Source organism: Schizosaccharomyces octosporus, assembly GCF_000150505.1.
Source record: "Schizosaccharomyces octosporus yFS286 unplaced genomic scaffold supercont6.2, whole genome shotgun sequence".
Lineage (NCBI taxonomy): Eukaryota > Fungi > Ascomycota > Schizosaccharomycetes > Schizosaccharomycetales > Schizosaccharomycetaceae > Schizosaccharomyces > Schizosaccharomyces octosporus.
In genome coordinates this window covers 2,679,287-2,692,275 of record NW_013185620.1, presented here as the reverse complement: position 1 = coordinate 2,692,275, position 12,989 = coordinate 2,679,287, and the positions used below count along the sequence as shown (strand labels likewise).

The 12,989-nt window shown below is 38.6% G+C and overlaps 8 protein-coding genes across 8 annotated transcripts; 5 read left to right on the top strand and 3 right to left on the bottom strand.

Moving 5' to 3' along the window:
* Positions 1-298: 298 nt before the first annotated feature.
* Positions 299-1,553, top strand: SOCG_00643 (pig-L). The gene is made up of 4 exons (XM_013163063.1): positions 299-649; positions 702-892; positions 953-1,020; positions 1,080-1,553. Exons 1-4 carry the CDS (start codon positions 439-441, stop codon positions 1,360-1,362), a joined length of 753 nt encoding a protein of 250 aa, XP_013018517.1. The 5' UTR covers positions 299-438; the 3' UTR covers positions 1,363-1,553.
* Positions 1,554-1,875: 322 nt separating this feature from the next.
* SOCG_00640 (RNA-binding protein) lies at positions 1,876-5,652 on the bottom strand. Its single transcript, XM_013163060.1, has 2 exons — positions 5,579-5,652; positions 1,876-5,527 (listed from the first exon to the last, which is right to left on the bottom strand). Exons 1-2 carry the CDS (start codon positions 5,601-5,603, stop codon positions 4,362-4,364), a joined length of 1,191 nt encoding a protein of 396 aa, XP_013018514.1. The 5' UTR covers positions 5,604-5,652; the 3' UTR covers positions 1,876-4,361.
* SOCG_00642 (TRAPP complex subunit Bet3) lies at positions 2,018-2,776 on the top strand (the record flags this gene model as incomplete). The annotated part of the gene is made up of 4 exons (XM_013163062.1): positions 2,018-2,068; positions 2,119-2,213; positions 2,263-2,548; positions 2,657-2,776. 4 exons carry the CDS (start codon positions 2,018-2,020, stop codon positions 2,774-2,776), a joined length of 552 nt encoding a protein of 183 aa, XP_013018516.1.
* Positions 3,368-4,424, top strand: SOCG_00641 (ribosomal protein subunit L9). Its single transcript, XM_013163061.1, has one exon. The coding sequence runs from the start codon at positions 3,450-3,452 to the stop codon at positions 4,230-4,232; it is 783 nt and encodes a 260-aa protein (XP_013018515.1). The 5' UTR covers positions 3,368-3,449; the 3' UTR covers positions 4,233-4,424.
* A 311-nt stretch (positions 5,653-5,963) lies between the features above and the next one.
* Positions 5,964-6,685, bottom strand: SOCG_00639 (60S acidic ribosomal protein Rpp1-1). The gene is made up of 2 exons (XM_013163059.1): positions 6,539-6,685; positions 5,964-6,392 (listed from the first exon to the last, which is right to left on the bottom strand). Exons 1-2 carry the CDS (start codon positions 6,605-6,607, stop codon positions 6,141-6,143), a joined length of 321 nt encoding a protein of 106 aa, XP_013018513.1. The 5' UTR covers positions 6,608-6,685; the 3' UTR covers positions 5,964-6,140.
* An 83-nt stretch (positions 6,686-6,768) lies between these two features.
* On the top strand, positions 6,769-8,621 carry SOCG_00638 (recombinase Rhp51). Its single transcript, XM_013163058.1, has one exon. The coding sequence runs from the start codon at positions 6,944-6,946 to the stop codon at positions 8,048-8,050; it is 1,107 nt and encodes a 368-aa protein (XP_013018512.1). The 5' UTR covers positions 6,769-6,943; the 3' UTR covers positions 8,051-8,621.
* A 110-nt stretch (positions 8,622-8,731) lies between these two features.
* On the top strand, positions 8,732-12,087 carry SOCG_00637 (rab GTPase binding protein). The gene has a single exon (XM_013163057.1). The coding sequence runs from the start codon at positions 8,815-8,817 to the stop codon at positions 9,490-9,492; it is 678 nt and encodes a 225-aa protein (XP_013018511.1). The 5' UTR covers positions 8,732-8,814; the 3' UTR covers positions 9,493-12,087.
* Positions 9,507-12,424, bottom strand: SOCG_00636 (cell division control protein Cdc5). The gene is made up of 6 exons (XM_013163056.1): positions 12,224-12,424; positions 12,147-12,166; positions 12,075-12,089; positions 11,901-12,020; positions 11,333-11,781; positions 9,507-11,277 (listed from the first exon to the last, which is right to left on the bottom strand). Exons 1-6 carry the CDS (start codon positions 12,234-12,236, stop codon positions 9,627-9,629), a joined length of 2,268 nt encoding a protein of 755 aa, XP_013018510.1. The 5' UTR covers positions 12,237-12,424; the 3' UTR covers positions 9,507-9,626.
* Positions 12,425-12,989: the final 565 nt, after the last annotated feature.

Below are 12,989 nucleotides of genomic sequence, written 5' to 3'. Positions count from 1 at the left end.
ATTTACCTCTGCAGAAAGGAAACCTGTCCCTTTGTCAAAGGAAAAACGAAATCAAAATAAGAGCAACGGTATATAAATCAGAGAAGTATTTCTTTCCTTTATTTATTTATTTATTTTTTTTCTTTTTGCTTCAGGCTTTTTCCACTGCAAAATTATCAAACGCAATATATATCTACTGATCATATATGAAACCACACCATTTTTGAGAAAAGATCAACGAGAATTTTTCTACTTTTCTATCCGTATATATAGGTTTTAACTTCCATTTTTCAAGGGTAAACAATTTTGGAGGCTTGGAGTCTGTTACATATTAATATTACCAGAATCTTCCTGCCATAAACAAAACACTATATAAGACATTCTCAGACAGGAATGAGATATTAATCCATAAGGGATTTCTAATTGATTTAAGAAATAAAAATAAAAGTCGTTTACAAAATGATTTGGTTCTGGTTAACATTGGCAGTCATAATTGTGGGCATTGCTACTGTAGTAGACTTTTCTACTGAAAGTAAAAGCGAGCTGCTTAAAGAACGGGTTTTATTCATATTTGCACATCCAGACGATGAAAGCATGTTCTTCGGACCTACTTTGGAATATCTTAGCAAACATCGAAATGTGCAAGTGCATCTCTTATGCTTGTCCAACGGTAATTCGCCAGACTCTTTTTAGCAAAACCAAATTCTGACCATACATTTTAGGAAATGCTGACGGCCTTGGAAATCTTCGACAAACGGAACTTGTTAATGCAGCTTCGCAATTTCAAATTCCAAAAAGCAACATTAAGATTCTATCTGACAAACGACTACGGGACGGCATGTACGAACGCTGGGATCCCATTGTAATTGGCAAACATGTTTACGACTACATGATAGATAAAAATATCAGGTTGGTATGTTCGTCGCTGATTTATCTCTTGGGCAATTCCAATTTATTAACCTGTTCCTAATAGGCTATTACGTTTGACAAAGATGGCATTTCAGGTCATCCAAATCACAAAGCCTGCTTTTACGGCGCTCTGTAAGTAAAGACAAAAAGAACAGTTCATCATTTTCATTTATTCGCTAACCTAGCATCAGAAATGCTTCCAAAATGATCGTGGATATGCAGCTCTTCACTTTAAAGTCGGTGGGATTTTTGAAAAAATATCTCTATTGGCTCGATTGTTGTCGAATGGTCATTGCTAAGCTTCTCTTTAGCAAACAAAAGTACATTACTATTGAAGCTCAAAGGCAATCCATACGGACCATCCGCAATGCCATGATTGAAGGCCACCGTAGTCAAATGGTATGGTTTCGCTATGGATGGATATACCTGTCCCGTTACATGTTCCTGAACACCCTTGAACAGGTTCTCTCATGAGCAGCATAAAAAGGAAAAGTTAACATCCAAATGACTTACAAGGCCATTGCAAAACGCGAGCGCGACAAAAAATACCTATGAATTGGTTTGTCAATAACTATCTCCTAATACTAGCAACTATATTAATGAATGATACGTATAATAACTTTTACAACCACTGGAACGATTATGTATGCTTCAATGAATTTATTCTATCTCGCCTCTCTCTTTAATAATCTATTTATCTTCGTTCTATTCTATGACACTCAATGTCTAAACATTTTAGCACAAAAAAGTTTATTCACTGCCTACTCAGATACCGTTGTAGTCTTTAAATTGTGCCTTCATCGAAAAATCTCCAGCAACGAAATCAATCATCAGCGTAGTCAATGAAAAAATATCCTTTTCGCACCATGTCTGCAAATTTCGAATTCCATCAGCTCATTTCTTCCTCAACAAGAAGCATCTCATCCTGGTAGAAAAGTGCTCAAGGAATCAAAACCGACTTGGATTTCCAACACATACTTGGAAATGAGTAGTTTCTCTACCATAACCAAAGCATTTATGAAAAAAATTTTAATGGTCACACATGTAGGGTAGGGTTGTCCTTTCACACGTACAGCGTAGTTAACGACGACCAAATCGACAGAAAAGTGTAAACAAAACAGCAATTGCCATGTCAAAATCCAAAGTAGGAGAGGATGTTTACAAAAGGGTAGAAAAAGTGGTATGCATCCAACGAACAATGACTGCTTCAACGAAAACTAATGAAGGTAGAATGCCGAACTATTCGTATTAACCTATGGCTCTATCGTCGCTCAGATGTGCCGAGACATGAGCTACGAACAAGTAAATGAGGAATTAGAAAAAATGTAAGAATCTCTTTCTATTACGCGTGCCAAGACTAACATTGCTGACAAGGGGGTACAACATTGGAATTCGGCTCATTGAGGATTTCCTGGCTAGAACGGAATGGCAACGATGTGTAGACCTTCGGGAGACTGCCGACACGATAGCTAAGGTGGGATTTAAAATGTTCTTGAACGTGACGCCCGTGATAAGCGACTGGTCGGAAGAGGATAAGACGTTCACGCTCACTCTAGATGACAATCCATTAGCAGAGTTTGTAGAGTTACCTGTTGAAGCTCGCTCCAAATTATGGTACTCTAATATCTTGTGTGGAGTTCTTCGTGGTACTCTAGAAATGGTAAGGGAACATAAGAAGGTCTCTGTCGATGAGAGGTGGCAGACATCTTGTTATCATTTATTCTGATTCTAGTTTATACATTTGTTTTAGAAAGCTAACAGGAAAAAGGTACAAATGGACGTTGACGCATATTTTGTTCATGATATTTTACGAGGAGACGAGCACACGAATCTAAAGGTTCATCTGAAACAGATTTTGAAGGAAGAAATTCCTGCTGGAGATGATTAATCTATCATGGAATGTTTTATTTGTTGACGATTTATGAACAATTGCTTCTTGGGTGGTACATTCTTTCGGTTTCCAGTATACGAAGTTGTTCTCTCCCTATTTTTAATAATCACGACTCTCATCCTCCTTTCCCTTTATTGTCGTTCTATTATTGGTCGTGCATAGTTGTATACCTAGCAGCATATGACCAAAATGTGATCTTGAACACAAATACGATATCCAAACCCAAATAAATCTTGCTTACGACAGATTGTTCTTGACAATGTTTGGTGCTGATATTCACCCTTGTAAACCTAGTACATTTATTTGTTGATTTTTCTAAGATCTCAACACATATATCCGGAAAAAATGACCTCAAACATATATCTATAACGTTTTCTACGATCAACCATGATCCGAATATCGACTCCTTTAAGAGTTCCTATACCCAAGTATATCTTCCTTCGTTTCCAATACATACTTCAAACAAAAAATCAAACACCATCCATCAACTTATTCATCCTCTTGTATTTCGTTTTTTACTTACTTTCTTTGAATTTAAGGGCTTAGTGAACAATGGTCGAATACGGTAATGGATTTACCGCACTCCTGGAAACATTAGTGAACGCACTCACATTGAAAGTTAATCTGTAGAAACCACCCTTTCTTTCCAACACGGTTTCTTAAAGAAATCATGAATTTTGCATCCATTTTTCACCGCCCAAGTTTATACTTTCGCCCAATACAATTGCGTGGGTATGCACAAACTGCTACTGCAGTCTCTAAACGAATTATACAAGATTCACCAGAAGCATCACATGCAAGACGCCATTTGCACCCAAGGACGGGTGTGATTTTACTTAAGAAAGGAATGACTAGTGCATGGGACAATGAAACGGGAAAGTGGATCCCTTTGACAATTTTACAATTTGATCGAGTCCAAGCTATAGGAAATCGCACAAAGGAAAAGAATGGTTATTATGCTGTTCAAATGGGCGCTGGTATAAGAAAGCCTCACGCTCTTTCAAAAGCTGACCAGGGACAATTCTTCGCTAGTGGTGTTTTTCCCAAGATGCACATCAAAGAATTTCAAGTTCGTGATGAATCAGGACTGATTCCTTCTGGCACCGTAATTAACGCGGATTATTTTCAACCAAAACAACATGTTGACATTAAGGGAGTTACAAAAGGTAAAGGGTTTGCTGGTGTCATGAAACGATGGGGATTTGCAGGAGGAAACGCTTCTCACGGTGCTTCCTTGTCTCATCGTACTCCCGGCTCAACAGGCCAAAACACCACTCCTGGACGTGTTCTTCCAGGCCGTAAAATGGCAGGTCGTATGGGTCATAAAAGCTCAACAATCGAACATGCTTTGATCTGGGATGTAGATCTTGATCTCAATTGCATTCTAGTTAGAGGTGCTGTTCCTGGACCTAACAAGAGTCCTGTCTATGTTTACGATACGCGCAAAAATTAAACTGTTGTTTCTCAAAAAGTGATATTTATCTTCGTATTTTGTTAATATTTTTGTCCTTCAAAATCCATCGGAAACAACTCTAACTTTGAATGTCGGTCTAATTTTTCATTCTTTCTCTTATCCCCTAGCTCATTTTCCAGATACCGCCTTTCTAATTTCAATAATCTTTTCTTTTTGTTCCTGAGGTAATACGCTAATTTGTTCATCCGTTAAAGCCATTAGCTGTGCTATTAAAGCGGCTTTAGTAGCTTCTTCATCATGTGTAGCAGTAGCGGTACTCTGACTTGTAGCGTTTGATACCGGAATAGAAGGGCTTCGTGCAGTTACTGCAGGAGCTGAAGTAGACATGTGTCGTATACCATTACCAACTACAGTAGGAGGATGTGCAGCGGTATTGGCTGGAAAAGCATACCCACGCATCGGAGACAAGGGGACAGATGCTGGCGTAGAGCCTCTAGAGTTCACAGCTGGTACAGGTGGCACCCCAACGTATGGGCTAGGTTGTTTAACATATGGTCCCATATGTGAAGAATAAGGTCTTGCGAAAGGTTCTGACGAACGTGGAGGCATTGAACCATATGGAGAGCCAGATGCAGGAGCAACTAGAGGACTGTCAAAATTGCGAGCGGCCATATCTGTAGGAGGCGGATTAGCGCTAGTAGGAGGTACTAGCAAATCGCCTATGGATGATTCAGGAATGTATTGTTTCATAACCATAGATTGAAACACAGCATAACTAAGCTGGGGATTAGCAGCAAGCAACTGTTCCGCTTGAGCAGGCGCTTCCAAACATAAAGCTTTGACAGCAGACAACATATAATCTAATTCATTAGGTGCTAATTGTGTTAATGTGCGATATATGTCTTCGTTACCAAACGCTCCGGTAGACTGAGATGGAGTTCCTCGATAGTAATTTGGAGCTGGTGGGTAAGGAGAATAACCATAGTTGGGATTAGCCGGTGGGTATGAACTATAAGAGGGATTATAACCGTAGCTAGGCATAGAATAAGGTTGTGAATATTGTCCATACGACGGAGGTGCGACCAATTTGTCTAAACGGCGAATTTGGTCTGCTGTGGGAAAGTCAACTCGTAATCGTCTCGTGCCTGCATCATAATTGTTTAGATTCCGCACTGCAGATGCTGCAGTAGCTGTGTCATGATATTCGCAAAAACCATAGCCTTTAGGCTGTCCAGATTCTGGGTCAATGATAAGATGAAAAGACTTTACAGGGCCACTTTGTCTAAATATATCAGTGACCTGTTCTTCAGCCATTTCATAAGGAATATTACCCACTAAAGATTCGAAAAAAGTTAGTTAAATTAAAAGAAACAGAAAAAACATACCGTAAACCACGCATGATGGATTCATGGTAATAAGTGGTAGAGCGTAAGGATTCTGTCAGTGTCCAAGAGGAAGCGTGAATGCATACTGCCACCGTAACTTAGAATGAGAATGTTTTCGAAAAGTAAATAATTGTGATGTTGGAATAAAATAATTAATCAAGAACACTTTGATTAGGAAATGACCTCGCAATTAGCAAACAATGAAATTCTTCTTCTTCATTACTAGAGAAACACAAAAGAAATACTCCTTTAAACATTGCCTAGAAATACTTACTTTATTATTTTGATGGATGCGTGTTTTATATCCCTTTCATAATTTGATTTGACTAGAAGATGGCAGATGCTCTAGCATGGAAACCTACGTTGTCTAACCTACGCATTCATATATAATCAAAATATATCGAATAGCTTAATGGAATCATTAGTCGTCTACTTTAACTCAGACTACAATTTAAAAGGATGATTGGACTTACTAAATCTTCTCCCTACATTATAGATGAAGGTAAATCAAATCGAATTTTTTTAGAGAAAGAAGCTAGACTGGTATTGGGAAGCACAACGTTTAGTCGAACAAACCGAAACCCATGTCTTCGTCAGATTCTTCTTCGGCCTTAGCCTCTTCCTTCTTCTCCTCAGCAGGAGCTTCACCAGCAGCAGGGGCAGCGGCAGCAACGGGAGCAGCACCGGCACCGGAACCAATGTTCAAGAGAAGTTCCTTAAGGTCCTTGCCTTCAAGAGCCTTAGCAAAAATGGAAGCCCAGATGGGTTCAACTTCGACATTGGCAGCCTTGGTCAAAGACAAGAGCTTGTCAGACTAATAATTCACAATTAGTATATTTCTGAATAAGCTATAACATATATAGAAGCATATAATAGAGCAGAAGCTACTTTAACGGAAATAAAGCTTCAATCTTCCACACTCACGTATACTTGCTAAATACATATCAAAAAGATACTTACAGTAATTTCAATACCCTCGTCAGCCAAAATGAGAGCTGAATAACTAGTAGCAAGTTCAGAGGCAGACATTTTGACCAGTGCTGTTCTCTTGTGTATGTGCAACGCGTGCGTTTTGTTCCGATCTAGTGTTTAGTTTCGACTCGTGTGACTATCTTAGTCCATACCCTACCCTAACTTCTTGATAAATGATAATTACCGAAGCTCCTAATAATTTGTTAATGAATAAACGCGTCGACGCGTATTATTATTATTATATCCACAGGATTTTTCTTGCCTTGAACCAATACCCTAAAGACGGGTTTCTTTGAAAGAATTTCTGGCACAAGTGCCTTATTCCAACATTCTTTTGCTTAATTTTTTCTTTAGTATTGTTTGAACGAGTCGAATTAACGAAATACTTATAGAATGGGTGATACAGAGGTAGAAGTACGTCTTAATGAGCCAAATGATGCGAACGTAGCCAATGCTGGCGCTCCTGCTAATGGGGGTGCTGACTACAATTACGATGTCAATGTTGAGGCAGAAGAAGAAGGAGTAGCAGGACCTATGCCTCTTCAAATGCTAGAAGGAAACGGTATCACATCTACTGATATAAAAAAAATCCATGAAGCAGGCTACTATACAGTAGAATCGATTGCTTATACCCCTAAGCGGCAATTGCTTTTGATTAAGGGTATTTCTGAAGCCAAGGCCGATAAACTCCTAGGTGAAGCTAGTAAACTCGTCCCCATGGGCTTTACAACAGCTACGGAATATCATATTCGAAGAAGTGAGTTAATTACTATAACAACAGGATCTAAACAGTTGGACACCTTATTACAAGGTGGTGTCGAAACAGGTAGCATCACTGAATTGTTTGGTGAGTTTCGTACTGGTAAAAGTCAAATTTGCCATACTTTAGCCGTTACTTGTCAATTGCCAATTGATATGGGTGGTGGAGAAGGAAAATGTTTGTATATCGACACGGAAGGCACATTTCGTCCTGTTCGTCTTTTGGCCGTCGCTGATCGTTATGGATTGAACGGCGAAGAAGTTTTAGACAATGTTGCTTATGCTCGTGCATACAATGCTGATCACCAGCTTGAATTACTGCAACAAGCAGCCAATATGATGTCTGAATCACGATTTTCGATGCTCGTCGTGGATAGTTGTACCGCTTTATATCGTACGGATTTCTCTGGTCGGGGTGAATTATCTGCTCGTCAAATGCACCTTGCTCGTTTTATGCGTACACTTCAACGACTAGCGGATGAATTCGGAATTGCTGTTGTGATTACCAACCAAGTAGTTGCTCAAGTCGACGGCATCTCTTTCAACCCTGATCCCAAAAAGCCTATTGGTGGCAATATCCTTGCACACTCGAGTACCACTCGACTTTCCTTGCGGAAAGGACGTGGAGAACAAAGAATTTGTAAGATTTATGACAGTCCATGTCTTCCTGAAAGTGAAGCCATATTTGCCATCAATGCAGACGGTGTTGGCGATCCAAAAGAAATTCTTGCTCCCATCTAAGTGATAAATTCCCTATTAGATTACTCTATTTTCCAAAAACGTTTCTGCCTATATTGATTATTACAGCAGTGAAGGGCCGGCTAGAAATTGCCATTTTTAGAACCTCTTCTGTTATGGATCCCATTTAGGGCATCATTTGTCAACTTTTATCTGGTATACGTTATGAACGTAGTCACTTTGCATGGTATTTTTTAATTGTTTGTACCTATATAAGATGAAAGAAACCACGGTTAGGGTCTATGCTCGTTTCCTATTTATGTCATTATGCTAATCCCTATTTTTACCATGAATTCCCACTTATGGTTCTATTATTTAATTTATTTACAAAAAAAAATTGGTAATGGAGGATATTTATGCAATCGGTCATTCTTTTCCGAGATGCACGTCTCATCAAAAGTTGTTGAGCTACGGATCTTTTTCAGCATCATCCATATATTCATCTAATGTTTGAGAAGCTTCCTGGCTTCCTGTTTGCTCTGTATTAGCAATATGGTACAGGTTGACTAGAATCTTTGAATAGTTAGAAGCATGATATTCATTGTCTCTCTTTTTTTCTTAATCTGACGTTTTCAATGAAATGATAGTAAAGAAAGAAAATAATATAACATAAGTAGAATTAACTATAGCAATTCAGCAACGGTTAAAGAGAATTATTTTTATAGTAAAGATAATGATGTATGATGGGTCAGTGTCTTAAAACCAATATCCCACTACAGCTAAACTCTTGTACCTGTGAAGAAAGCCTCTCATAACTCAATTAAAGAATGACGGATTTGGATAGGCCTAATGTAGAAATTGAACAAGATGAAGCGGAAAATTTGCTTCGTATGGATCCAGTTCAATCGAGTTTCGACGTTGAGACAAGACCAGTTGAACCTGATACCTTTGCCGGTGAATCAGTCGTTGAAACTAGATTTACGGGGGGAGATACATTAGATGAACCCATTAGAGTTACTTTACTTAATGAATTTCGAGCAATTGGCAAAAAACTGGTTTACATACTGTATCCCAAAAATGCCGAAGTATTGAGGGACTGGGATTTATGGGGACCTTTAATATTCTCTCTGGTCATTTCTATATGTCTTGCTCTTCCTGCTTCTAAATCGGATAGGGAATCTATTTTCACGGTGGTCTTTGCTCTCATTTGGTTTGGCGAGGCTATCTGTTCTTTGAACATCAAACTCTTAGGTGCTAACATTAGTATTTTCCAGTCTATCTGTATCCTTGGCTACTCTTCATTTCCGCTCGTAATTTCTTCAGTCGTTTGTTCTTTTCTTGATCAGCTTTATATTCGTATACCTGTTATCGTAGCCATGTATGCATGGGCTACTTTCGCGTCTCTAGGAGTGCTACAAAATTCTAACCTCGTCAACAAGAAATTCTTAGCCGCGTATCCACTCTTTTTATTTTACTTTTCTTTGTCTTGGATCATTTTTCTATAAACTTAGATATGTCTGTTCTTCTTTCCTTTTATTGCTCCACTTTTAATTAATGAGTTTTATACGATGAGATGCATTATAATAAAAATATATTCATCATGCTATATAACGTGTGCGCATTATAGTCTTTGATTAATTTAATGATTCCGTACCCGCAATGCATACTCTTGTTGAGCATAGGCATTAATGTGTGAAATGAGACTCACTTCCCGTTCCAAAACTTTTAAACGATGAGGAGCGTTTTCGGACTCCTGCTTCCAAAGCATCTCATAACAAGAAAGATTTCGTTTTTCCGTCTCCAAAGCTTGGTGTGCATGTGATATTTTAGAGAGTAAAAAGCTAGATCTCTCCAACAACTTTTGTAAACGTTCTCCTACCAAACTTTCTAATCTATTGCAAGAAATAGCATCTTGTGCAAGACTTCTATGGACTATCGATGTATAGATTTTTTCAGCACTTTGGACATCTTCGTCATCTTCTTCATATACTATTAATCCTGGCAACAAATTAGATGTGTTATGTATAGAGTCGTAAGCTTCCAGAAATTCTTTATCAAACCGATTTTTATCTGTTTTGTCCTGCGAGGATCCAAGTTCTTGCAAGACCATCGCCTTGCACTTGTCCAACTCATCGTTAGAGATCTCTGCAACCTTGCTAACTTTTTCTTTCATTTTCATACTGCTGGTAGGATGGCTGATACCGTCAGATGCAACTAGTGCATATAATTCTTGGAACACAAGGCTTTCCGCAGAAGAGCCGCTCTTACATGCCTTTTTCCAAGAAGACGGTTGAATAATGTTGGGTCTAGGAAGGCCCTTCTGTATCACTTGCGATTGGCGCTCTTGCGCTAATCGTTCCATATGTGCTAAGTGTTCCTGAATACGACGTTCACGATCAGCAGCATCTTCTTCCATTCTTTCTTCTGATAACTCTTCTGTTTCATTAGCAAATCGAGGTTCCATTAGTTCATAATCATCTTTAGGCTTTGGCAGTTTGGCAAACAGACTCATTAATTCCTTCGCCTTTAATTTTTTAGCTTTCGAGTCAGCAATAGCCTGCGCATTTTGATTAGCTCTATTAATCGCAAACGTATCACGTGGTGTACGATAAGGAGTGGCCTGGCTGCTAGGTAATCCATCGCCATTTGTACTGACAGCAGAGCGCACCGGTTTAGCACCAGAAAATCCAGTCCCTCCAGAATCTAATGGAGTATTTTCTTCTCCCAAAAGTGATGACTGTTCTCGATTTTTTAACAATTGGTTCCTCGCTTCAATCAGAAGTGCATCTTCTTTGCCTTCTAAAGCACCGCTACGAGGAGTACGCAGTTGCGTGGATCGCTCGAGTTGAGAGTAGTTACCTACCAATCCAGTACTGTGGCCTGCAGCTGGTGTCGTATCGGTCATGGAACGAGCGCGGTCACCAGCTAATCCTAGTTTGACGACCTTATCCAGCTCATCCTCATTAACCTGTGGTGCTGGTAAATTTAATTTCCTTCTTTTACTCATTTGCTCAGCTTCAGCTAAACGTCTCATTTTCTCATCATGAGCATCATTATTGGGTCGTTTTACCTTTTCAACAGGCTTTGGTCGCTCAAAATGTCCGCGATCATTTAGAGTTTCTTTACTCTTCAAACCACGTTCCACAAGTTTATGATTCTCATTTTGCTTATCTCGTAAATTCTTACGGTCTTCTTCAGAAGTATCGTAGAAACCAATGGCAGGCTTTTTCTCAAATGGAATTGAAGCATTGTAATCCATTTCATTCTTCCTCCTTCGGTTAAGCTTTATGCTATAAAAAAAAAGGTTAGTTTCATTATTTCCAACATTAATTAATAATCTCTTACTTTACACCAGCAGCCTTTAACTCACGGCGCTTTTGTAATTGAGAAAGTCGTTTCGTAAGTTCCAATTGTTTTTCACGGTCCTTACGCTTAGCCTTTTTTCCTTGTGTATTTGCAAGACGAGCTCGAGCTTCACTCAGCATTTCCTTTTCATCTTCATCCATATCAATTGCATCTGGTAGGGCTGGAAGGGTTTCTAAGTTGGGCTCCGCGTCTCCAAAGCGAAGCCGGGAATTTGGATCATTGACGGGAGGAGCAGCTTCCGCACCCTCTCCAGTGGTAAGACCAAGTTCTTCATTTTCCCGAGCTTCCAAATCGTCTAAAAGTTTCTGATACCTTTCTAGGCACTGAGTAGCAGTACGGCCTACAATGGGAGCGATCGTCCGCCATTGCGTTGGCAACAGCTTGGCTAAATGCAATAGTTTTTCATCTTCTTCACGGCTCCATTCTGTCTAAACCATTCGGATGTTAACGACTTTCGGTTGAAACGTTCAATCCCTGCCATCTTCGATTTCTTTTACAATTCTGAAGGAAGAGGCAGAGACAGAAAATTCTTCGAAAAACAACTTACCTTTTTAATGCTAGGATCAATCCACTCGTACCAGCGAGCCTTACATTGTTTAGGAGTCTTGCGAACCAGTAAAGAACTAATTCGAGCCCACTGGTTTTTTCCATATTTACTGACGGCAGCCTAAAGTTGTTAATATGATTATAGGAAACAAAAGTAAAGAAATAAATTTCATACCTTTAAAATCTCATCCTGTTCACCAATTCGTTAGTATAACCTTCAGTGAATAAAAGCAGTAATTCTATATACCTCTGTATTCTTCCAGGCACCTGACGCGTTAGCAAAAAAGAAACAAAAAAACAAAATTCATCAATAAAGTTATCTACCTCCTTTAAACATTCTGAATGTTTATCCAAATGAGCAAGATGCAAAATTGAAAACGAGGTGTCGTAGTTGAATCAAACAATCCAAGCGTTTCCAGTATAAATAAAACACCGTCAATCTCTTTAAAAAATTAAAAAAACGGGAATTTATGTTCGTTACTACAAGCTAAAAAGGGTCTACTCTTATTGCAACTGTTAAAAATGTGTCGTCCAACTTCTCTGACCTCTCTTCCCATGTTTACAGAAAGTGTATTCAATTGTGTTATATTGTATTAGATCATAATTTACGCTTTGTTATAATTGTTACTGCATTGCGCTCGTTAACGCCTTTCTAAAAATGTTGATATCATAGTTCGGTTCTTATTTTTTGAAATTAGATATTCGTTACAAAAGCATAAAAGAAGTAATCTTGGGTTATATTGACCTAGTAAAACCATTTAAAATTGTATTTTTTGTGTAAGCTCTCTTGTTTAAGCTCATGTGTATAAACTCTTCAATCAAAGCGAGTGGTAATCTCCAGGAAAGGCCTCTCCCTAGTCGCTGTTTCTTCTTGCTTCTTGATGTGTCCCTTTTCATACTAATTGTTTAATCAATTGTGAAAATTAAATCTCCTAATTTACTAGCATAGAGATATACTTGCATTTTATTTGATCGAACTGTATGATTCTCAAAAATACTTTATAGTCATGTTTTATCACAAGTAAAGCAAGCAAAAACTAAATATCACAACTGATTAATTCTTTTTGCTTCTAATTGCAATGGTGGATAT